Below are 23,711 nucleotides of genomic sequence, written 5' to 3'. Positions count from 1 at the left end.
TTTCGGGGCTGAATGCCTTGAAAAGACAGCCTACAACAGGGGCATCCACTTTCCGTCCTCTCACTCCCTTCTTAACTGTCTGGTTTCTGACCTCACCATTTCACCAAAACTGCTCTTCCCAAAGTAACAATTACCAAACCCTCCTCAGCCTCTGACACCGCTGGTCTCCTCCTCCTCCTCCTCGACTCTCTTTGCTCTGGCCTTTTGTGATCTTCCTCAGTCACCTTTGCTGGACCTTCATTCATGTCACGTCCCAAGCCTGGGGGTCCCACAGGCCCCATGCACTGAATTTCCTGATCTGGGGCATTTTCACTGGTAGTCTCCTGTGCCTGGAATGTTCTCCCTCCTGGCTTCCTCCAAGTCCCAGATAAAATCCCACCTTCTATTCCCCTTATGGCTGGTGAACTGACCCTGCACAGAGCTGGTTTGCTCAGGGTTGTTTGGATGGTGCCTCCCCCATCAGACTGGGAGCTCCTGGAGGGCAGGCACAGGCTTTTGCCTTTCTTCTTATCCCCACAGCTTAGCACAGTGCCTGGCACATGGCAGGTGCTTAATAGATGTCTGACCTCGGACAAATTATTTCACCTCTCTGAGCCTATTTCTGTACCTGGAAACTGAGGGGTTTGGAGCTCTCTCTGCAGACTCGTCCAGTACTAGCGGTACTAGAATACTAACTCTACTAAAAGCAGCTAGGATTATATGACGTCTATTTTCATATCTACCCTGTAAGAGTGCTGTTCCCGCCCTGTCATGACTCTATCAAGGCAGAGGGAGCCCCCTAACCATTGCTATCACAGTTCTTTCTTCAAAGACTGAGTCTCAATGAAAACACCACATTCCTATGCACAGGTGAAGTAAGTGACAGCCCAGGGATCCCGCAAGGTCAGCAGCCTAGAACCTGAGGACAACGACATCACCCCTGACCCCAGGGTGACCCTTCAGGGAAGGGAGGGAGGGGGCAGGTTAAGCACATGCTTCAGAGACAAACACTGTTAGTAAAGCTCTGTGCAGTGAGGTCAGAAGCCTCTGCGGACACTGGGACTTCGTACAGAAAGCATGCTCGGGAATGCTGGAACCCTGGTACCTTGAGCTCCTTAAGCCCTTGCATGTATCTCCCTTCTACATCTTGTATCTGGTCCTTAAGATCATAGATATCCTGCAGGACATGAGAAGAAACCGTTGCAGAGAATCATGCAGAAAAATGATTTACAGCTCAACAATTTCCAAAGGAAATGAGAATTAAGTTTTGCCCATTTCAGACTGATATCAGACAAATGAAAGCAAGCCAAGCACAACTCTTACTCAAGATGACCAGAAAGGGCTGGAGGGCAAGCAGGAGGGAGAGCAGGTTGAAGGCCTTTGGGTCAGTCCACGTGACCCTCTTCACCGCTAAGCTGGGGCTGAAAATCGCATCACTTGTTCCATGCTTTTCCCCACAACTTGAGAGCCAGTGACTCGTCCCTCCCCCTGCTGGGCCTTAAGAGGTGCTCTCCCAAGTTGGCATGGCTAAGCCATGCCCAGGTGGCCACGCCTCACTCACAGGCAGGTGCCAAGCCCACCCTTGCGGCCTTGGTGGCTTCATGGCAGATGCCACAACTTCCTTCTAGTGCCCGTGAGGCACAAGGATCCCACAACCAACCGAATGATCACTCAAGACACAGTGACCCCCCCCTGTATCTGGCTGCCAACAGATCTGAGGTAAAACTACTTCATTTAAAAACTGCCTGTCTACAGCATAACTCTTCCCCTTAGGACTTGTGGAAACTGCCATTTGGACACAGATTGAGGTAAATTCTAAAACAATGAGCACGCAGATCTAAGTGAGCAGACTTCTCCGTGACACCTGGTCACTGAGGGCAGGGGAGGTGATGCTGGAGGACTGACCGTCAGGCCAAAGCTGAGGATGGTCGGTCCTCCATGGAGGCAGAAGCTCATCCAGGATGACCACAGTGGCCAACCTGAGCCTCAGTGGGCTGATGACTTCTGCTTCTCTTCCCTCTCAGGAGGGTTACAAGACAAAGACTGTCACCTCCTTCACTCCTGGCTAACGGCTCAGATGAAAGACTTAACCAGGGAGCCAAAACTAATGATCCAGCCATACAACACGCTCTTGTGCCCAGTGATCATGGAAATCACAGGCTGATGTGACAGAAGGATAGCTTAGTTCAGGGATGCTTAAGGTGGAATCTGTGAATTTTTGAAAAAATATTTTGATAATTGTATTTCAATATAATCAGTTCCTTTGAAATCCTATGTATCTTATTTTATGCATTTAAAACTACGATTTTGAGAAAGGATCCAGGTTTAGGGATTCAACACACCGAGTTGGGTTCTTGCCCCTCAGACATTGTTGGTAACTGAAGGGACTTATTTTGGAGGAAACAAGGGTAATATCTGCCCTGCTGCTCTGGGCTTCTGGGAAATGGTAGGCCAGACTGGAAGGTCAGATGGCACAGCGAACGCCCAGGGCCCAGTGGAACAGCGGGAGAGACCCAATTTTCACTGCTCTGAAGTGCCTGAGCAGGACCGTAGTTCCAGAACGACCATAGTTACAAAAGAGAGCATCTCTACCGCCTCTCTGAGTAGGCCCTAAAAATACCCGCCAGCAGGGCCAGAGTTCTTTAAAGAAGAACACACGTGTTCCGTTCGCGCCCTTACCCGTAATTCACTTAAGGAAGCGTCAGGATCCACGAAGCTGCCTGTGTCTCCGCTTCCTCGACAGGAGGCACTCCCACTCAGGGGTGTTGTTGCTGAGGCAGAATTTCGAGAAGAGGGCTAGGAGGAAGAGCACATGAGAGGTCACACCTGTGCTCTTGCAGGATGGCTCGGGGGACAACAGAGGGGGGTGGGAGGAAGAGAGAAGGTCCCCAGGACTCCTGGTGTTCTATGGGAATGGGAAGTCACCGTGGTGTCTGTACCAGGGAAGGAAGAGTGGTCATGGGCTAATATTTGTAATGATGATAATGCAGACTGCTTTTAAAAAAGACCTTCCTGTACCACATCGCACATAACAAAATGAGGTTCGAGGGACCACAAGATCAGAGATTTAGAGCTGGAGGAAACTGCAAAGGTCATTTAATCCAACCTTGTCATTTTAAAGATGAGAAAACTGAGGCCCAGAAAGGTGTGTCTCCAACACACAGCCATCTTTATCCCCCAACACTCCCTCCTCCATTCTCGCTCTCCAGTAGGCAAGATCTCCACCTCCCCTGTTCCAAGGGTAGCATAAAATCCAATGGCTTATTGGGGCATCCACAGCAGTAGTGGCAAACCAACCCCTCTCTTTCCCCCATATTCCTCAGTGGCTGTGGCAATGCCTTTCCCCGAAACTGCCCAGAAGTCCACCTTTCTGGACTGATGAATCCAAGCCTCCCTCAGATAATGGGCCAGTCTTTCTCAGAAAACACTACAAAGGGATTGTACAAAACTATTTTAAGAGTAATTCCTTTCTCTGAAGAAATGCACTCAATGTGCAGGAACCTGTTCAGGCCTTCAGGGGACCCCCACTTCTCATGGGTTCTGTTTAATGTTCGTCATGAAATGTCCATTTCCAAAGGAACAGAACAGTGACAGATCAATGAAGGGTCCAGGCTTTGGCTACGCCCCTTCCTGCCTGGGTGACCTTGAGCCCCATCTCTCTGGTCCCAGATTCCTCATCACCAGAACGAAGGGCTGGCCTCTCAGGTCTCTGTCAGCTCTAAACGCCGATGGCAAATCAAAAAGTCAAAGGGAGAGAATTCATCAGCAGCAACAACAATAAAACTCCCTCCTTCTCATGATTCAGGTTTGAAAGGAACTCTTCGGCAGAGATCCGACGAAGGCAGAGGGGCAGCTCTTTACCACAAGAGGGGCAACAGTGAGGAACCACGGGGGAGTCAGGGCAGGAGGAAACACGTTCGATTCATTTTAAGAACTTCTTCAAGTCAGTTAATACACTCACCCTGGTATAAGTTTCAGCATACTGCTTGTCGCACTTTTCATCCAACTGGAAAAGAAAAACGAAGGTAAAAATCAGGTAAGATTCACATCATGTTGATTTTAAAAGAAGTTACATCTCATCTGCAGTGCTCCCCACTCTCTCCTAAAACAAACACATAAACCCAAAATGAAGTTTCAAAACCCTGTAAGATAAATGAATCAAATTCCAATTAAGTGAATCCAATTAAATGAAAGGAGAAAATGAATTCTTGGCATCCTGAACTTCCTGAGAACCAACGAAGTCATGACAGAAAACAGGAGTGATTAGCCACAGCTCAGCCCAAAGGCCGCATGGATTTGTTAACTCTATATAGCGTTAAGACAGAAAACCAGCATTAGTGATGCCAACTCTGAGAAATCTGACTTTACTCTGAAGTGGAAAAACATTCTTCCTGAGCAAATACTAGATGACACCGTAAACAGCAGGCACCACCAGCCAAAGACAAACTGGCATGAAGAAGCCCCAAGTAGCCAGAGCCTCGTGCAGGGGTCACAGAGAGACTTAACCAAATGAAAACAGCCGAACTGCCCCCAGAGGACTGATGGGCCAGCCCAGGAGGGAGAGGCGGGACGACTGGCCCCCGAGGCACTGAAGAAACAACCAACAGCCTGGATTCTCCCTAGACCTGAACTTTCAACATTTCAGTACTTAAAGAGCAGACTAAAGAGAGACAAAAATGAGTAAAAATGTTTACATACCAAGATATTGGCTCCAAGTAAAATCCCTCTAATTTGTATAATGAAATACGTCCATTTCTCTATTTACCACATTCATTATGTCTCCATGGGAATGACTTCCAACTGACCTGCCAACTGAGGTGGCAATCCTAATGCCACCTCAGCCTCTAAGCCCTCTGATTTTGCTACAATATGGGTGTCTCTAATTATTATAAAGGCCTTAAAAACATTCATTTGAGTTCACTTTGATTCTCCAAATGTCCATGTGTCACCCATCACGTTTTGGAGGTCAATGGTGGTGCTGCACCTCCCTCCAGGCACTTTGGTAACCTGGCCTCTGGAGCTATCTGTCCGGAGCTGGCCACAGGACCACCCACGATTTTAGGACTGGATAAATTATTTTCCATGATAAGAAGCCCTTGCCTTTCACTAAACTCTCTTTCAAAGGAACACTTTTCAACTTTTGTTCTGTGCACTCAGAAGTTTAAAGCATTTTTTCCAAATCAACACAAACTCCTTCCCTAGCCTAACCCCCAGAAAAGAGAAATCACCCAAAGCAGACCCTGAACCCACTTACGTCAACAGTGAGCTGAGCATCAGCTAACCTGGGGACTCGGAGCCCTTCCACTTTTGAGGTGGCCTTGCTGGGACGTCACTGGAGCGTTTCTGCTGCCTTCTCCCTGATGCTGGCTCTGGCCACTGGACACTCAGCAGAGCCTGCGGCAGTGGAGGGAGGAAAGGCAGAAGAAACGCCCCCATCTGCCATGCCGCAGTCCAGTTACTGGGACTGCAGTGACGTGGCTCCCACCAGGGGCACCAGCGCTGCCATGCCTATGGCCTTTCTGTCAAGAAAAGCTAAGCCAGCAGAAGCTGCTCTCATCCTGGCATCCCATCAAGCAGCCGGGGCTCTCTGCCAGCTGCCCCAGGACCGTCAGGACCACAGAGGAGGTTGCATGGTTCCAGGGAGGTAAGCATTTACTGAGCATCTATCACATCCTAAGTCCCTGGGCAGGTCTCTGGAAACACAAAGACAAAAAGGAAACCGCCCTTGACCTCAAGGAGCTTACACTCTGGTAGAGGGCACACAACAAATACATACAAAGTTAACACAAGGTAACAGAAGGGCAGGAGACACGGCACTAGGAGCCTCTGGGACAGCAGAGCTAGGGTGCCCGTGGAGGTCATCCTGCCGTGCATCTCTGTGAGTACCACGACAAACATGCTCTTAACTATGAGCCCGAAGCACCAGGAAACTGGACTGCTTCTGGCTACAGGTTCATTGAGTCCTGCCAACATCAAGACTTGACTGGGTGGAGCACACATGAGGAGATCGGCCCTCGAGCTGGACTGTCCACACTCTGGGTGGCTCCACTGTGTTTCACTGGGTCCCAACATCAGTAACTTAATTTTGCACTCCAGTCCCCACCAGAGACATACCTGAACTATTGCAGTGACTTGCCGGAACACAGGAAAACAGCGTAGGAAGTGTGTACTACTCTAAGAGTGGGCAGGCAGCTAAGATATGACAAGAATCAAGCCAGCTAACAGAAAAATCTCTACCCTTCTGATGTGAGGAGGGGGTGCAGTAGATAGAGCACTGGACTTGGAGTCAAGAATGTCTGAGCTCAGATCTAGCCTCAGCCACTTTCCAGCTGTGGAATCCTGAGCAAGTCACTTAATCTGTCTGCCTCGGTTTCCTCATCTGTAAAATGGGGTTAAAAACAACACCTATATCCCATGGAGGTGGTCAAGATAAAAAACAAGATAAGCTTTGCCAAATGATCTGCAGGTATAAGCTATGCAATTGTTGCCTGGGGGCACTGCACAGGTAGGTGACTTGCTCAGGGTCACACAGCCAGGGGAGGGTAAAGGGCTTGAACCCAGCTGCTACAACTCCAAGGCCAGCAGGCTCTCCAGGACCCGCTGAGGCCATGAGGATCACTGGCCTAGCTCTGCCTGGGATTCCTCTTTGACTCAGACTCTTCACTAACCGATCTGGCATTCCTGTGAACTGGGAAAGCCCTGCTGGGCTCAACAAGGATTCAATTCTGTGGTTAAACAAGTCAAAGAGTAAAAAAGCCTTGGCAATTAAGACTTTGCATTTCACACAGACTGTTTTAGTAAAACAAACACAAGTTCTACAAAATGAAAGTGGGCTTAGTGAAGTCAGATTCAAGCACAAGGATGGTTACAGGTCACACATTCCCAGAACCAGCAAGTGAAAGGTGGTGATGAGAACCCACCGGACGTGCAGACGACGGCTTTCTACTCGCTAAGCTTATTTCAAGACAGTTGTGTTTCTGATTTGAAAAATAGATCCTCTAAGGAGGCACGCTTCACTTTGTTAGTCTGGAAATGTCCACTGCAGACGAGTAAGAGGCCCTGCCACGTCCACGTGACTGGCCCATGCAATGCACTCACGCTGCTCAAATCCGGGATAACGACATCGTCCACATCAGAGACAACACTTCCCCTCCGACTGGAACGACTAAAGTAATCAGCGGCGGACACCTTCAACATCAGAAAAATCAGGTCATTTCACAACTGGTAAAGAGAGGAGGCAGGACTGGGGCAGAACAGAACACTCAGAGGGAAGGTGAAAAGAGAAGTGAAATCAAAGACCAAAAGTTGTTGCTGATTGTGTTCCACTGAGTCCAATGAGGGGGAGACACACACACCCTAACAACTCACTCCCAAAGCGTCTGCCAGCTTTGGCCACCGTAGCCTTCCAGTACCAACCAGTTCATCAAGAGACACTTACTAGGCCCTAAGTTTACCAAGTTACTAAGCAATATGCTAAGCCCTGGCCAATATAGAAAAGTTAAAACCAGCCCTTGTCCTCAAGGGGGTTCACATTCTAATGGTAAATAGATACACATAAGACACGGAGCCGGAGCAGGTGGAAGGTGATCTCGGAGGGAAAGGGCCAAGCAGCTGAGGGGACCAGGAAAGTCCTCCTATAGAAGTTAAGATTTGAACCGATAAAAAGACCCCATTCCTTTCTGTGGGAAAAGACTCCCTCAGGGAGATTGGCTGGGTAAACAGGACCTGTACAATGGAGATCTGCATTCCCTAAACACATTCTCTGCCAAGTTGGCATCTTTGTGTCTCATTTCCGTCTCCACCGAGAAGCCCATGGAGGACACTGGCACTTAATTATTCCCTGAAGTCCCCACCTGGGTTTTCCTTCTGCTTTCTCTATAAGCTCAGTTCTTACAGCAGCACAAAGGCCAGAAGGATGCACATCTCACTCCCCCCTTTTTTTTTTACTAGTAACTTTTCACACTTGGCAACAGAAACAAACACAAAACATTTTTAAAAGCAGTAGGTTTGTAAACTGTGACTCGTGTCTATCATGCCAGGAATGTCCAGTTTGCCATGAGGGCCTCCTTGACTTTTGCACATTGTATTTTTGACCACGATGCAAGGCAGTTCTTTGAGGTTAATAAACAGCATATTGCACATGCATGACACAACAAAAAGTAACGAAAAGCTCAAAGACCTTGGTTCATAGCTTCAAACTCCAAAAAAGGACAAGAGGCCAAACTACAGACCAAAGCTTGTGAAGTCTAAGTATCACAACTGGGAAGGCCAAAGGCCTCCTCTCCATGATCTGCGTCCGAAGCCACATTACAGACACAAGCTAACCTTGGCTTTCTGGCCATCCCACAATGTTGGTTAACTTGCAATAAATCCAACGTGATCCTGAAATACCATACTGTGGCAATTAGAAATAAAAATAAAAACCCAATGAGTGTGAAAAGCTGCTGCCCATGGGGTTTTCTGCCAGCATGCAAACCAGGCTCACCACACTAGCTCTTCGCCCTTGGCTGGCATGACCTGAAGATGCGAGACTCCCGGCGTCATCATCTGAAAACTGTTCGTGGTAAAAGGAGATGGATCATTAAAAAGTTCACTGGGCCGTGGGCAGTCGCTGGTGCTCCCAATACATCACTCCTCTTAAGCAAGCACTCACACAACATGCTCTGGGGCATGAATTGGGGGAAGAGTCGGAGTTGGGGAGATTCATTTCGAAATGAAATGAGCATGCCCTGAGAGAGGCACCAGAAACAAAAACAAACATTTTGTCTTTCTTTTTTCTAATTTAAAAAAGGGAGAAGGCTAGGTGTGGTGACCCAGGCCTATAATCCTTAGAATAGATGACTTGAGGTCAGGAACGCTCAGCTTCAGAAGGGATAAAACCGAGTGTACGTCCACTCTAAGTCTGACGATATGACGAGACGCCGGGGGCCGCCTACTAAGGGGTGATCAGATCAAAGGCTCTTCACCCGGCTCCATGAACCCCACTGTGGTCTGTGGGTAGATTTCAGAGGGTCCATTAACCTGGGGTGGGGGGGGAATTCATCTTCGTTCTCCTGAACCTCTAGCTGAAATTGAGCATTTCCTTCCATTTTGAATGTAGGCAACAAACATTCTATAAGGGATCCATAGATGTTACCAGAGTGCCACAGCAGTCCACAGCACAAGAAAGTTTAAGAACCTCTGCTGTCAAGCTGAAACGTAGACACTGGTAACAGGAATGCTGTCGTGTATATGCAGAATACTTTTCTACCCTCGAGTCTAATTGTTTCATCAACTATGACAGTTATACGTGGCACACAGAATAATTACGTATAATACTGCACAAAATAAAACAAAAATACTTCTGCCAAATAAATAAGTAAATAAAAATAATCTCATACTGAAACACCATTGGCAAATATATGTATATATCAATATATGTCTATCACACATCCAAATGGTCATCACAACCTCTTCAGTTTGTCTCCAGGGAATAGACCTCATGTAACAAAGTGAGGTAACTCCACTCCAAGATGAAGTACAATAGGCCAGCCACAAAACGCAAAATTCTGCTGATGGATGGATGGATGGATGGGCGGGCAGGTAGATGAACAGACGGATGGATGGACAGACGGATGGACAGATAAGAGATATGTCACATTTTAAAATGAACGGACTAAAGGTATCAACCATTATACTTAAATTTCCCAAAAAACAAGCAGATTTATTCCACGTGAGTGAAAAGAAATCTTTCCCTATGTGCAAAAATTCTTTTAAAATTCCTATGTTGATTCTCATTCCACTACTAATTCCTTGCTTAACCCAGGAAAGGCATCTGGCCATAGTGAAAGAAGAAGGAAAGCCTACCTGGACTCGCTCTGCAAAGTAATTTTTTTCCTATGCTACAGTGCTGATGCTAACAAGCCTATGTTTTCACCTACCTGAGTGAGATGAAAAGCATTTCAGGTCCTCTACAAACCCAAAGATCATCCATTAATCCATGAAAAATGAAATAGCCTCAAAAGATCATCAATCCACAGCTAGAAGGGAACTCTGGGAGCCATAACCCAACCCTCTCATTTTTCAGATGAACAAACTGAGGTCTAGAGAGGCTAAGTGATTTGCCCAAGGTCACATGGGTAGCAGGTGGTGTCTTCTGGCTCCAAAGCCAGGCAGGGCTCTTCCCACTGCCTCACACTGCCTCCTTCACATGCACAGGTTCTAGAGCTAAGTCAGAAACCTCTAAGATTACGTTCTCCAAGCCTAGAGAAGTAGAAGACACAATTTTAAGAAGTGGCTTCCTGAAGACCAATTAATTCTCGGGTTAGCATGCTTAGTTTTACTTGTGTGAAACTGCCACTCCATGCATACAAACACCTAATGTTCTGCACTCTGAATGTTAGAAATGCTTCCCAGGGGGATAAGCCACAAGGTGTTCACGCTGCACAGAGCCAACAGGCAGCAAGAGTTCTCACCACAGGGCTGCTCCGGGATGAACTTGCTCTCGATGAGTAACTGTATTCTGATGGCTACAAAATTTGCAAGAAGAAAGCTTTTAAAACAGTGTTCAGCTCCTCTGACACTCTCATCACTACATGGGTCTTGAAATTTGTCATTGATTCCTAAGGGATCTAAGGCAGGCCCAAGGGCTGGTGGGGTGTTGCTCCCTAGGGAATCAGGTACAGAATGCGTCCTTGCCACCCAGAGGATCTAGCAAAGGCAGAGGGTTACCCAGAAGTGCTTTTGGGCAAAGTATCCTCACTCTATGGGGCTAAAGGGAAAGGAGGAGGACAATCCATCTGCTTATCCTACTGCAGGATCGGGCAGCCTTTTGTTCTTGATGGCACACAGCAGGTGCTTAATAAATGTTTGCTGACTTGACTGAAGCATCACCAAAATAGGATTAAACAAAGTTTTAGCCACTCTGTGAAAATGACCTGAACAGAGGCCATAATTTGTTGTCTGTCTGTCTACCTCATGTACAGGGCTGGTGAATGGTCCCAGGGGATGAGAAGATCATAGGGGTACCTGAAAAATGGCACTTTTCCATCAGTAAAGTGTATCTCCCACCTCGAGCACAAACATGCACGCGTGCGCGCGCACACACACACACACACATACACACCACCATCCTCAAACTCCCCATTCCCCTGGTGAAGACTCACTGTTCGAGAACTGTACGGGCTGTATAATCCCACATCACCCAGAGACGCCTAGAGAACAAAGGAAAGAGGACGTGTCTCTTCGGTGTCTGAGGGACTGCAAAAGGCTGAAACGCACAGCAGCTGTCCACTCAATGTCAAACCAGTCTGGAAGTGCTAAGGAACACCTCGATGTCTTCCACCCCTACCCTTCCCTTACAGGACCTGGGCACTCTTCCACCTAGCCCCTAAACACCGATCTGATCTGTTCTCTTCTTGCACAAGAGAGTCCTGAGAAATTAGGGTCAGGCCTTTAATATGCCCTTACAGTATTAACAATGGTTTGAGAGGTGTTGGGGAATGAAGTCTAGTAACAGAATCCAGAGTCCTGGTCACAGTATGAGTGACCCTGGGCTACAGAAGAGAGAGCGCCTGCCCTGAAGCCAGAAAGACCTGGCTTCAAGTCCCACTGCAGACAAAACTGGCCACGTGACCTGGGCAAGTCCCCTCGCTGCTGGGCACCCCGGACTCTCTGCTGGCATTTCCTATGCATTTCTTTGTGTACGTGGTGACTACAAAAGAAAGGTCAGCCGCGTGAAGGCAGGGGCTGTCTCCAGCTTCCCATCTTGGGCCTCACTGCCCAACACAGGCTTCTCCCTCCAAGAGTTTCACGAACGCTCAATGGTTATTCTGCACAATAGGAAGAATAACTCTAGCACCTGCCCTCCCATACAGGATCAAACAAGGAGGAGAAGTGGATTTGGGCAAATCTTAATGAAGGAAGTGTCTTCAGAGCCTTTCCTCGATGACATTGGCATCTTACATCAACTCCACTGGGATCAACAGTTTTCTCCTAAAAACTCTGTGAGGGAGTACAAGTATTATCGTCCAGATTTCCCAGACGTGAGAAGTGAGGCTCACGAAGTCACAAGCACCAGGGCCAGGACAGGGATGCCAGTCAAACCCGACTCCTTGGAAGAGCAATCTGATTTTTGTGACCAGCCAAAAGCGATTCAGATCCAAATCTGGTGTTCTCATTATTGGTAAAAAATGAGCAATGACCATCAAGTACTAATAGCTTATTTTTTCTGTGGTCTACACATGGGCAAGGATCAATCTGTTTGATGAGACAAGTCACGGAGGAGCAGATACAGAAAAAGGAAAAAAGCCTCAGCCAACTGCAAGCTCCAGATTCCAAGTCTTCACTGTCAGCCATGAGGCCATGCCACCCAAAGCCAAGGCTGCTGGGAGAGAACCTGCTGCGTCTGCCCTCATTTCAGGCCCCAGTGAGGTGCAGATGTGACCACGTGGGTCAATTCCCTCTCCTCTCTGGTCTAAAGCCAAGAACATCAGCGCTGGCCCAACCAGTCGCCTCCTAAGCATGTTATTTGCCATCAGGGGACTAGAGAGCAGAACTGTGCACTGACCCCCACGTGACTACACAGTCTAGGCATCAGGACTCTAAATGATGGGCCAGGAGCACCATCTTCTGAGACGACAGATGGCACAATTATTTTACAGTTTATGACAGCTGACCTAGCAGGCCTTGCTTTATCCACACTTATGCTGCCAAGTCACACCGTTAGCAGCCCGCCGTCATGCACAATCGGGGGGTGGGGGTGGGGCACATACGAACCAAACTGGCACTTCTCATCAGACCAGTGTCTACAGCACGAGAAACCTACAAGAAAAGGGATTTTTCCAATCTGAAAAAAAGCAAGCAGGAGTTCAAAAGACGACTCAGATCTCATGCAGTACTAACCCTGTGAGTTTTAGAAGTTGCCAGAGGGTCACTGCACAAGGAAGAAGACTGTTTTAAAACGAAAAACAAAAAAGTCTGTTATCATGTAGCAAGATAAGAATTAAACTAACAACTTGTTACTTCACAATTCATGATCAATTTTGGACATAATTACCCAAAAGCATAAAACAAAGTCATTAGCAATACTTCTCCAGGCTATGATTGAAAGCTTGAGATGAAATGTATTTATTAAGTATTAGAAATATTTTTATACTTTAATGAACACTTAATCCTGGTGTCAATAGATGAAAATAACAGAAAATGAGTCAAGACTAGAGTATCATGGGATAGGGCAAAAATAACAGCCCTCTCCCTACTCCATCGTTGATCAGGTTAATTAAAGCAGGACTCTCCTCTACAAGCGTGAGCTGCCTGTCACGTGTGCCACCACAGGGCACAGTCAACATCCACCCAGAAAATATGAACAAGAAAAGGCACCAAAACACAATGTCCACCCATTATCACCTCACACAGATTGGTTCCAACCTAAAAGGATAAAAGATCCTTAAACGAGAAGAAGCAAGATAGCAACAGACCCGAGTGTAGTAGGTGGAGGGGGGCTTGCTGTGTCTGAGGCTGCTATAGTTCCTCTGGTCGTAGTAGAGGCCTTTCTGCAAGAAGCAAAATGGAAGAGCAGGGCTTAACGTTGACTCCACTCTAGCAATGGGAATGAAACAAAACGAACAATACACAATAAATATTTGTTAAGGGCCTACTATGGGCCAAGCACTGCGGTGCCAAAGACAGTCCCTGCCCTAACATGCAAACAAACACCTACAGAGCAAGCGACAAACAGGATAAATGGGAAGTCATCCACAAAGAAGAGGTTGGAGCGGGCTTCCTGCAGAAGAGGAAGCTGGAGTTGGGGCTTAAAGGAAGCCAAGGAGGTCAGTGGTTGGAGCGGATTCAGGACAGCATCCCAGGCAAGGCAGACAGCCCGAGAAAAGGCCTGGAGCCAGGAGAGTGGAATAGCCAGGAGGCTGGTGTCAGTGCATGGAAGAGTATGTGCTGAGGAGGAATGTGAAAGAAGACTGAAAAGGTAGGAAAGGGCAGGTTAAGAAGGGCTTTGAATACCAAACATTTGCTCCTGGAGGTAATAGGGCTTGATGTGGGTGGGCCTGCAATGCAGGGAAATCACTGTAGTAGAAGATGGACTGGAGTGGACTCAAGTCAGGCAAACCCCCCACGCAGCTGCTGCAATAGCCCAGATGTGAGATGATGAGGCCTTGGACCAGGGGGTGACAGTGTCAGAGAGAAGGGGGTGTAACTCAGAGATGCTGCAGAGGTGAAATCAACAGGGGGTCTGAGAGTGAGGGGTGGATGACTCCCAGGCTGGGAGCCCGAGGGACTGGGAGGAGGGGCGTATTGCCTTTGACAGGAATGGGGAAGAGAGAGAAAGGAAGGGTTTCGTGAAGCACAAAAGAGTTTATCTTGCTATTACCAAGGCTGTGGTCCCCAAAACCCACAGCCCAAAGTGCTAGCACACACTTAAACAGAAAAGTCAGAGGAACATCATTAGCAGGCTGTCTCTCCCTAAAAAGGCTGACATTAAACTGTTTCCAAACTACATTCTTACCAGTACTTCCTTCTTTACAGAAAACAATCCTCAGCCAGAAGGAAGGAAAATAAGTCATTAACTTTCACGCCAGACTGATGAGGGTCTGTGCAAATTTCACTCAAGTAAATAATGGCTTTTTTTCCAAACCCATTTGGCAAAAGCACTGAAAAGATTGGAAATTCATTCTCTTCTGAGGCCTCCCAACTCCAGTCCTGTGGTCCCATACTACAGATGAAGAAATCAAGGCCCAGGGAGTCATACAAAGAATAATCAGGGGAAGAAGTGAAACTCAGGTAAACCCTTGTCCCGATCTTCAGTAACAGAAGATCTTTCGATGTAACAAAAGACAAGTAATTGTGCATCTCATTTGTGTTTAAGGAACCTCACCTAGGTCTATAACTGCCTATCTCAAGTTCTTGATAAGGCACAGCAAACCTAGGCAGCGGCTAGGCTCCAAGGGGTCATTTCAGAATCGGCCTCGTACACAAACAGCTGCCCAGCTGTGTCTGACAAGCACAGGAACAGCTTCTCCCACCTCACAACATGCTTTTCCTCCTTGCATCTCCCTTCCTCTGCCCCCTAGGTCTGCCTCGACACCCCTAGGCAAGCGCCCGGCCCTACCCATTGGAGACACTCCCGCCTTTCAGGTATCAGCTCCGCACCACCGACAGAACCCATTCTCTCCATGCCGGCCCGGCCCGGCCCAGCCCAGCCCAGCCTTGGGTATTACTACCAGTGGCCAGGGGGTGGGCGATGGCCCCCTCAGGCTCCCGGGTCAGAGATGTTCTTGGCATTGATCATTGCTGACCTGGACACATTCTCCCACAGAAAGCAGCTGTGGTGAAGGACTCTTAGGAATTATGAATAGTGCTGTGGCCAGGCGACACCAGGGACTCAAGGTCTCTTTGCTGAGCAGCCCGGTCACCTGACCACCACATAGAATACACTGTTTCTATGAGAAAATGCTTTCCAACTTACCAAAGAACTGCAGGATCACAATCTCGCCATCACTGGGTACAGCCAGTAACATAAAAATTACTTCAGATACATACTTTCTAAAAGAAGGAAGCGGGCACTTCCTTGATGATAACCTTGGAATCCACAGGATGGAACAGTCGCTGTGCTGTGAATAACTTTGTGAAGTCCTGGTAGTACGTATAACACTAAATGAAACCTCTTTAACGGGAATCCCAGTGTGACCAAGGGTTGTGAGGGGCTTTAAGGACGCCTACTTGCTACATCAGCCAAAGTGAAGCAATCACATTCTGGGGGAGACAACGACTTAGCACAGCGCACACGCATGCAGTGCCTACCAGAGACACACAACACTACTAACCAAGGGGTCTTTGTAGGAACTAGAAGACCTCCTCTTTGTGCTGGAAGAGTCAGCATAAGCATGGCTCTGGAAGCAAATATGTTCATTAAAGAAGTATCAGGATGTTTTTCAGACCAACCACCAAAGTCAAAGTCAACTAAAATCCATATTTAACACGCTAACGAGAATCCAAGACAAAGAGTGAGTTTGAGATAGCCTCTATGCAGCCAACTGTCAATAAATCAAGGGAGGGGATTATCCACTGAGTCACTGGATACCAAAAGTCTGGCCTGAGAGCTGGCACCCATCTGGCTCGATTTTGGAACTACTCCAGTTTGAGCTCAGATCTCCTCCTGTAGGGTATCGAGGGTTCAGTCAGCATGGGCATCTGAAGGGAAGGCTGAAGATACCCAGAGCTCTCTGCCTGAGGAGGGATGGCACAAAGAGAACACTGCCCACAGTCATGGGTGGCCCACACCCCAGGTCAGCTATCTCACCACGTGGCCACCCAAGCAAAGGAACAGGTATCAGCCAAGTAGAGCTCATTGCCTCCGCTAAAAAAAAAAAACCTCTGTGTGTGTGTATGTGTATGTGTGTGCTTGCATACACATGAACACGTGATTATGTGCATGCACATGTACTCTCTACCTATGGTGGAATACTTCAGTGTCAGTTATTTAGGGGGAAAACATCTGCCCCCACAAAGAGCTGAATGACAATGTCTGACAGGACAACAAGTACGTGTACCTCAGAGGAGAAATGACTTGGACATAAGGGGTTCTAGGTACATCGAGACACCTTTTTCTAGGTTCTAGGAGGACTTGTCTCTGCACTTGGCTGGGAGCTGGTAACACCCAGGTCAGGCTCACCCTCATCCAATGATGACCTGACAGGTCTCTGGGACGTGTACACAGGTAGCTGCATTCCAAAGTAAACTCTCAATACTAGAAGACTGATGGATGATTTTTTTTTTTAAATCATTCTAGGTCCTCTTCCCTCTAGAAAGTCCTAAGTGTCTGGCTGCACAGAGGCTGGAAATCGAAGACAAGCTCTAAACAGACTCAGTCCCTCACTTGCCTCGGCTCTCGGGTCAAAGCAGAATACCCAATCGTGAGAAAGAGGCCTTTGGGGGCTTGCCGAGAGGGAGGCAGTGACAGACACACCATGCTCAGGGAAATCGCAGGCCACCCCTGTGAACCTGGCCCACTTCTGTTCTACAGGCTTTCAAACTTGATCAGGCTAACAGAGTTATGAAAATTCATCATCGGGAGCTTGCTATTTCAAGAAAAGACAGTGTCAGCAGCAATCTCCTCATTCTTAGAGGAATGGGTTTATCTTTGATACACTCTCGCAATTTCCAAAGGCAATTCCCCCCACCCCTCAATGGTTAACTATTTCAAAATTATATAAAAGTATTATTTTCTTTTGGCTAGCAAGCATTTAATTAAAATTATGGCATGCCTAAATACCAAATTGTCTGATTAGTAACGCCAAGTAGTTAAAAAAGTTATATTAATGAGTTAACAGAGAACCATGCAAATGGACCACATACTGAAAATGAATGCTTCGTAGACCGAGCCTTCAGAGCATCATACTGAGTTTCCAGTGGCGATGGATTTGGTCACATTTTGAAGGAAATGAGAAGGAAAAAACCCAACACTTTCATTAGCACCATAAATTGATCAATTTTAAAAGCCAAAACACATTAAAGACAAAGCAGCCCTGATGTGGAATCACAGGTCTGCTACGGATGGGTGCAAGATCTTGGAACTGCCTACCCTTCCCATCTCTGTGCTTCAGTTTCCTCAAGTGAAAAAGAAGAGATGGTGGTTGTATGGGGGCAGTGGTGATATAGGGAAACCTGGACTAAAGATTTTCATGATGCCTTCCCAGGTCAAGGATTCGTAACGCCGACCAAATGCGGTGCTGAGGTGGTCTTGAGTGACCGCACAGAAATCAATGGGCAATGTTACAGGGCACGTGCTATTGCGTGTGACTGTGATCTTGCTTTTCTAAAAATAAACATGAAAAGTACATACGGAAAACTGTCCATGATGACGAGTGTTTCCTTAAAATAATGGCTCTCAGGGGCAGCTAGGTGTCACAGTAGGTGGAGCATCGGCCCTGGAGTCAGGAGGACCTGAGTTCAAATCCAACCTCAGACACATAACTCACTAGTTGTGTGATCCTGAGCAAGTTACTTAACCCCCAATTGCTTCACCAAAAATAATAAATAAAATTGTTTAAAAAAAAAATGACTCTCCAGTAGGCTGGAGGTTTAGAAAGCAAGTGTAAGGAAAAAAGATCAGGTAAAGTATCCTAATCATACTGAAAGAGACCAAAAGACATCCCAGAAACCCAACTTGAAAAGCACTGCTTTCTATTACAAAGGGCTCAGCCTCGACCCTCAGTCTCAGGCAATTTACAGCCCAGGGGTGGAGCTTTCTCCTTCCAGAGTGCCCCACTCTGCCCTCCGTGGGTCTAAGACACAGCCAGAATTTAGTTTTTAAATGAAATCAGAGACAGTAATGAGTCACCCAACATGGGAATGGACAAAGTCAACTCATTCATTAGCTCCTTCTGTATACAGGGCACTGTGCTTGGCAGGAGATATGGAGCTGTGTTGTTCCCTCCCCTGACCTGCCCCAGGCCTGTCCTCTATTGGAGGGGATATGATCTACCCCGCCTTCAACGTAAGGAGGTAGGAGGCGGGCGGGGCCAGGAGCAGAGATGTCCTCCCATACTGTCTCTGGCTACTCTCCTTTCTTTCTCTCTGGTCATCTCCTCAATGCCCATGGACACCCATGGACTCCACTGCATTTCTATCTGTCCAATCCCAAGCTCTCTGCTGACCTCTAGCCTCCATCTACAACTGCCTATTGGACATCTTAAACTCCACATCTCTAAAACCCTAGAGGTCATCCATCATCTTTCCCCTCTTCTGTCACCCTCTTCCAAACTTCTTAGCACTGTCATGGGCACCATTCTCCTCCCAGTCCTCTAGGCCCACACAGCCCTCTTGCCCATGCCCCCTCTCTGCCCTCACAGAACAAACCCCAGGGGGCAGGCCCTCATCACCACCTACCTGGACCGTGGCAATAGCCTCTTCCTCAGCCTCCCTGCCTCCAGGCCATCCCCCTCCCAGCTGTCAAAGCCGAGATGCTTCTTAAGCATCCCTCCCTCGCTCAGTGAGCTCCTATGGCTCCATCACCTTCCCCATCAAATAGAACGTCCTCTGTTCTCTAGTGCTGCTCACTTCACTCCCCTCAGCACACTTTCTAGTAAAGCTACGACTCACTGAGCTACCAGCTGCTCCCTCAACACCACCCTGGGCCTGAAACGTTCTCCTCCCTCACCTCCCGAAGTTTCCCTGGCTTCCTTCCCCTTCTGCAGGAAGCATTTCAGGGTGCCCCCAAGCTGCCAGCACCTTCCCTCTGCAGTCATTAGACTGGGAGTCCCCAGAGGGCAGGGACAGCATCTAGGTCCACCATGTGTCACTGGAGCTCACAGTGCCTAGTACATACATAAATAAATGCTTGTTGACAGACTCTCAGAATATCTGGAGAGGGAGCACATGCTCTCAGCTAGGGCCTACACTGAGGTCACAGACACTAAGTATATGAACAGTGAAAGGCCTAACTGTTCCCAATGAAAATCTAACTGTGCTGGCATGATTCATTTTCTATTCTGGTTACTTTATGTCAGAAGTCTAAGGGGGCCTCTGATCACTCACAGAATTGTCTCCTTAAGTCAGCCATTGGTCTAAACATGCTTCAAATAATCATGAACCCATGACGAATGCACTCAGGAGGCTTCTTTTCTGGGCTGGCTGACAACAGGTTCTGCATGTCTGAAAGCTGGAAGGGTCCTCTCCCTTTCTCCCCTTCCCCCTTCCATTTTTTGTAGCCAGCCAAACTTTCTGCAGATTTTATGAAAACACAGCCACCCTTCACATAGGGGCTGATTTAAAATGACTAGCTGAACAGAGACATTTCCGAAAACCAAGAGCAAGCCCCCCTGAAAACCAAGTGAACAGTGATGGGCCTCCCAGACTTGTCCTGGGAATGGCCCTGCCTCACATACAAGGTTGTTCCTTTTTCAGCCTAGCAGGAGAATCTCCAGAATACAACTACCTGGCAAGAACACTGTGGTTTTCCCCTTACTGCCCAGGAGCTTTCTACCAAGTCTGCCCCAAGAGAAGTGGGCCACGGGCTGCGCCCCATGGAGTTCCCACACTACAGGGAGCCTACCAGAGGAGCCTCCTCCTTCCAGACCAAGTGATATCCAGACCACTTTAGGTCGAGAGCTTCCAGATCAGGGCATCTAGAGCACAGGGCATTCATGGAGGAACACTCAGCCCCCAGTTAGGTTCCGTGTTTGTGTGTCACTAAAAGAAGCTGGGTGCTATTTAAAAATGTTTAAGGAGCAGCTGGCAGTTTGCACGCCCCGTTCTTCTCTGCCAGGGGCGCTCCATTCCCCTGAGTACCAACCTAAAGGTCGAGAATGTTGTGCTTACTCCTGGGATGCCTTCAGTACACCCTCAGCTGTTACAGTCACGGCCACAAAGAGGCCTCATGACCTCACCGCCACACCAGGCAGCGTCTGTCTGCCCACGGACTCTCAATGGTTCTTACAGGATGTTTAAAAGTAAAACAAGGCAAATCAAAGATTGTTTTAACCAACAAAGTAAGCTAACACAGAGTCAAATACTGCTGGGGCCACAATACAAGGAACCAGCAAAGCATATTGCTTGAAGCGACTCACTAATAAGAACAGAAGAAAATAGCTTGCATTTATAGAGGCTTCAGGTTTACTTACGTTTACCAAAACCTCCTAAGGTTACCATTCCCACTTTACATCAACCTGAGACCCAGAAATCAAATCAGCGCCGCCATGTAACTAGCTTCCTGGACCCAAAGTGCCCCTTCTGGTCAACGTACGCACACAGGGACACATTCGTGCATGTGTGCACGCACACACGTGCACACATGCACATACACAAACACGCAATCCAGCTCAAAAGGAAAATGACTTCTGTTCAGAGGCAATAAAAAAAACTGACTTCTCCAGCACTTACCACACTGTGCCTCCTGACTCAGAAATAACTAAACATACCAAAACTAACGGAACAACAGCCTGTAAGGAAATCGGTGACAACGGACCATCTTCAAGGGCGGAAGATCTAAATCGCAGTCAAGTTTTTTCAAAAGAAACACAACAACAACATGCAATCTAAAACAATATTTTAAAAGAATCAAGGAAATGGGACAATGGAGAAAGTGACGCAGGCCTTCTTGCCTGCCCACATGGCCCTCGCCCCCTCCACTTTGGCCAATGATTTCAACTTTCCCTAGGGTCAACAGGAAGATCTTCTAAAAACAAATGAATCCCCTAGAATACTAATCAGCATGTCACCAAATCAACTTCAATGCCAGTCAGACGTGTAATCTAATAGCTGTGAAATAGCATTATCTAAACAAAAATACTGTGTATTTAAGGTCCTGTTTTTCCATGTAACAAAGGGATAGCTTCCCCTAAATTCCAAATATCTTTCCAATTTTTGAAAACAATCAATTCATTAAAAAAGGGGGGGAGGGGAACCCAGACATTCAGTTCCAATCAGGGCAACAGGCCTGATAAATAACACCAATTTGCAACCACTTTATGAATTTTCCCAAAACAGACATAATTTCTCTGAAAGAATTAGACCACAGGGCAGACAGAAATGCTTACAGAAGATGGAAATGTTTGATTTAAAATGAGTTTACTTCATTGTTGTTTTTTTTCAATCACTGTTTGAATGACATTTTGATTGTATCTCCACAACAGAAAAAATGGAAAACTGATGACACCAGAGATCCTTCAGGCACTGACTCTTCTGAAAGCTCACACAACAAGTTTTCACTCTCGCCACAAAAATGGTACAAATACTAACCCTGTGACTGCCAATACTTCGAGTGGACAGTACATCCTCAACTCCCTGACAATAAAAAGAAAATGGTGATTTGTCGGTGAATGGATTAAAGAGGCAAATCTGAAGACTAAGAGAGAACACAATTAGACGTTATTACAAACCAGGTGGGGACGATGGTGACTGGACCGGTGAGAATACCTGGCCCTTTCTGCATCTTCCTGAGAAAGGAAAGAATACACGAAGAGTTAGTCATTGACAAAGAGCCCACAGACACATGTAGCAAAGCTAATTAAGCTCAACCACAGCCAACGGTCAACCCTTTCAACATTCCCCATGATGGAAAGGTCTGGACAACTGGGCTCAGGGATCAGAGATCTTGTGCAGCATCATACAGCAATGAAAGATTCTGCAGTTAAGGTCAACATTTCTGGCAAAACACCACTCACAATCTGCCTTTCTCTGAAAACATCCATTACACAGTACAAGGGACTTCAATAAGAACAAAAACTATTACCTTAAAATGCAACCACGACGGCAAATTTGGCCAGCCTTAGAAATGGCCAACTTAGCCATGAGAAGTAAAACAAGCTGCCCTGGATGGGGAAAGGCTTGACTTTCCCACAAGTATATTTTTAAGAGAGAGCAGATGCCATCAAAATAGCTGAGAGATTTGCTACCACTTCTGTATTTGAGTGAAAGGTCCTTCATTTGGATGGATCTCAGAGGCAGCGATGTACAACACTCAGACAGAGCTCTGACTCTGGAGGCCAAGGAATTCCCCATCACCACACCACTATCAGCCAGGACCTCCATTCTTATCTCGTCCCACGCTTGGTGCATCAAGCGGGGCAAACTGTGGAATGCCATCTTTCTCCCCAAGTACAATGTAAAATCCTGGAGGGCCAGCAACGCAGGGAATTTTTTTTTTTTAATCTTAAGTTGTGACCACAGTTGCAAACCTATGTTTAATCCCACTTCTCGTTTTTTGTTTATTTGGGTGGGGGGGGGTTGGAACTATGAGTGCATCACTGTCGAGAATTCCCAGTGTGCAAACTCCCTCTACTAATGCAGATCAGCAACACGCCTGTAACTTAGACTCTTCCAGAGCTGCCTGGGGCACTGCGATGTCGACAAAGTCTGACCATGTTTATAAAGCCTACAATATGTTACACTCAGGCATGCCTGACTGCAAGACTGGCCCTCTAAGGAAAATCATCACACTGCCTTTCCTTCTGTTCTTCCTAAATTTACCTCTAATACTTTATCAAATCAGAAAAGATCTGGAACATTATTAAAATTCAAAGGAACTGATGAATGCTAGACATAAAAACTGTTAAAAACTGAACCTTTTTCTCATACACAGAAACTAGAATGCCACATTAATGAAGCAAATATTTGCCCACTAATAACTTGAAAGCCTCCAGTTAGACCAAAGTGATATTCCAAATTAGCCATTCGTGGTCATCTGTGTGCATATGTGGCACTAAATCATTTCTCTTTTCTGGAATTAATGGAAATAAGAAAATGTCAGAACACAGGCCAGGGGAAGTCTACTATTCTCCTCATTCCAAACAGCCTCCTTCCCTGCTCCACCTCCAGCAATTTCTAAACAGAGAGTAGATTTTCAATGTCTGTACCCAGATTAGATGCCAGTGGAGCTTTGTCTAAATAGAATAACTTCTATACTTTTTGTTTTAGTGGAGGTTTTAGCTTATAAATAACTCTGCTGAATTACATTCTAGTCCTAATCAATCTCCTGACTGTACTTTTTAATTGTCTGAAAAGACTAAACTTGATTCCAAGAGAAGCTTGTGTGCTAAGAGCAGGAGCCGGTCAGGAAGTCTGCCAATCACACATTTCGATAGAAAGAACTCGAAGTGGTTATTCCCAGCTGCCATTGGGAAACCTCCCTCTGGTTCATGGCTTCCTCTTGTGGCCTCCAATTTGGGGACATGGGCAGGGCCTATGAACAAAGATGAAGCTAAGAAAGCTAAAATGACAAGATTAGCAAAATCCTCCAAGAC

General features: G+C 46.9%; 1 protein-coding gene across 5 annotated transcripts in view; it reads right to left on the bottom strand.

The window, feature by feature from the left end:
- Positions 1–23,711, bottom strand: part of LRRFIP2 (LRR binding FLII interacting protein 2) — a 105,236-nt gene that overhangs the window by 27,734 nt on the left and 53,791 nt on the right. For 2 of the 5 annotated variants that reach the window (XM_027859361.1, XM_027859363.1), the window contains exons 4-6: positions 3,941–3,985; positions 2,659–2,775; positions 1,085–1,156 (exon numbers count right to left, since the gene is read on the bottom strand). In XM_027859361.1, coding sequence (XP_027715162.1) covers positions 1,085–1,156; positions 2,659–2,775; positions 3,941–3,985 — 234 coding nt within the window. Of the gene's footprint in view, positions 1–1,084; positions 1,157–2,658; positions 2,776–3,940; positions 3,986–7,077; positions 7,168–8,464; positions 8,534–10,433; positions 10,488–11,123; positions 11,172–12,735; positions 12,781–12,861; positions 12,910–13,436; positions 13,512–15,794; positions 15,861–17,325; positions 17,368–21,708; positions 21,754–21,848; positions 21,906–23,711 lie in introns of all 5 variants that reach the window. The other 3 variants (XM_027859362.1, XM_027859365.1, XM_027859360.1) reach the window with 2 other exon arrangements.

Source organism: Vombatus ursinus, unplaced genomic scaffold (assembly GCF_900497805.2).
Source record: "Vombatus ursinus unplaced genomic scaffold, bare-nosed wombat genome assembly UNPS02014166.1, whole genome shotgun sequence".
NCBI lineage: Eukaryota > Metazoa > Chordata > Mammalia > Diprotodontia > Vombatidae > Vombatus > Vombatus ursinus.
This window is presented reverse-complemented; position numbering and strand designations above follow the sequence as displayed.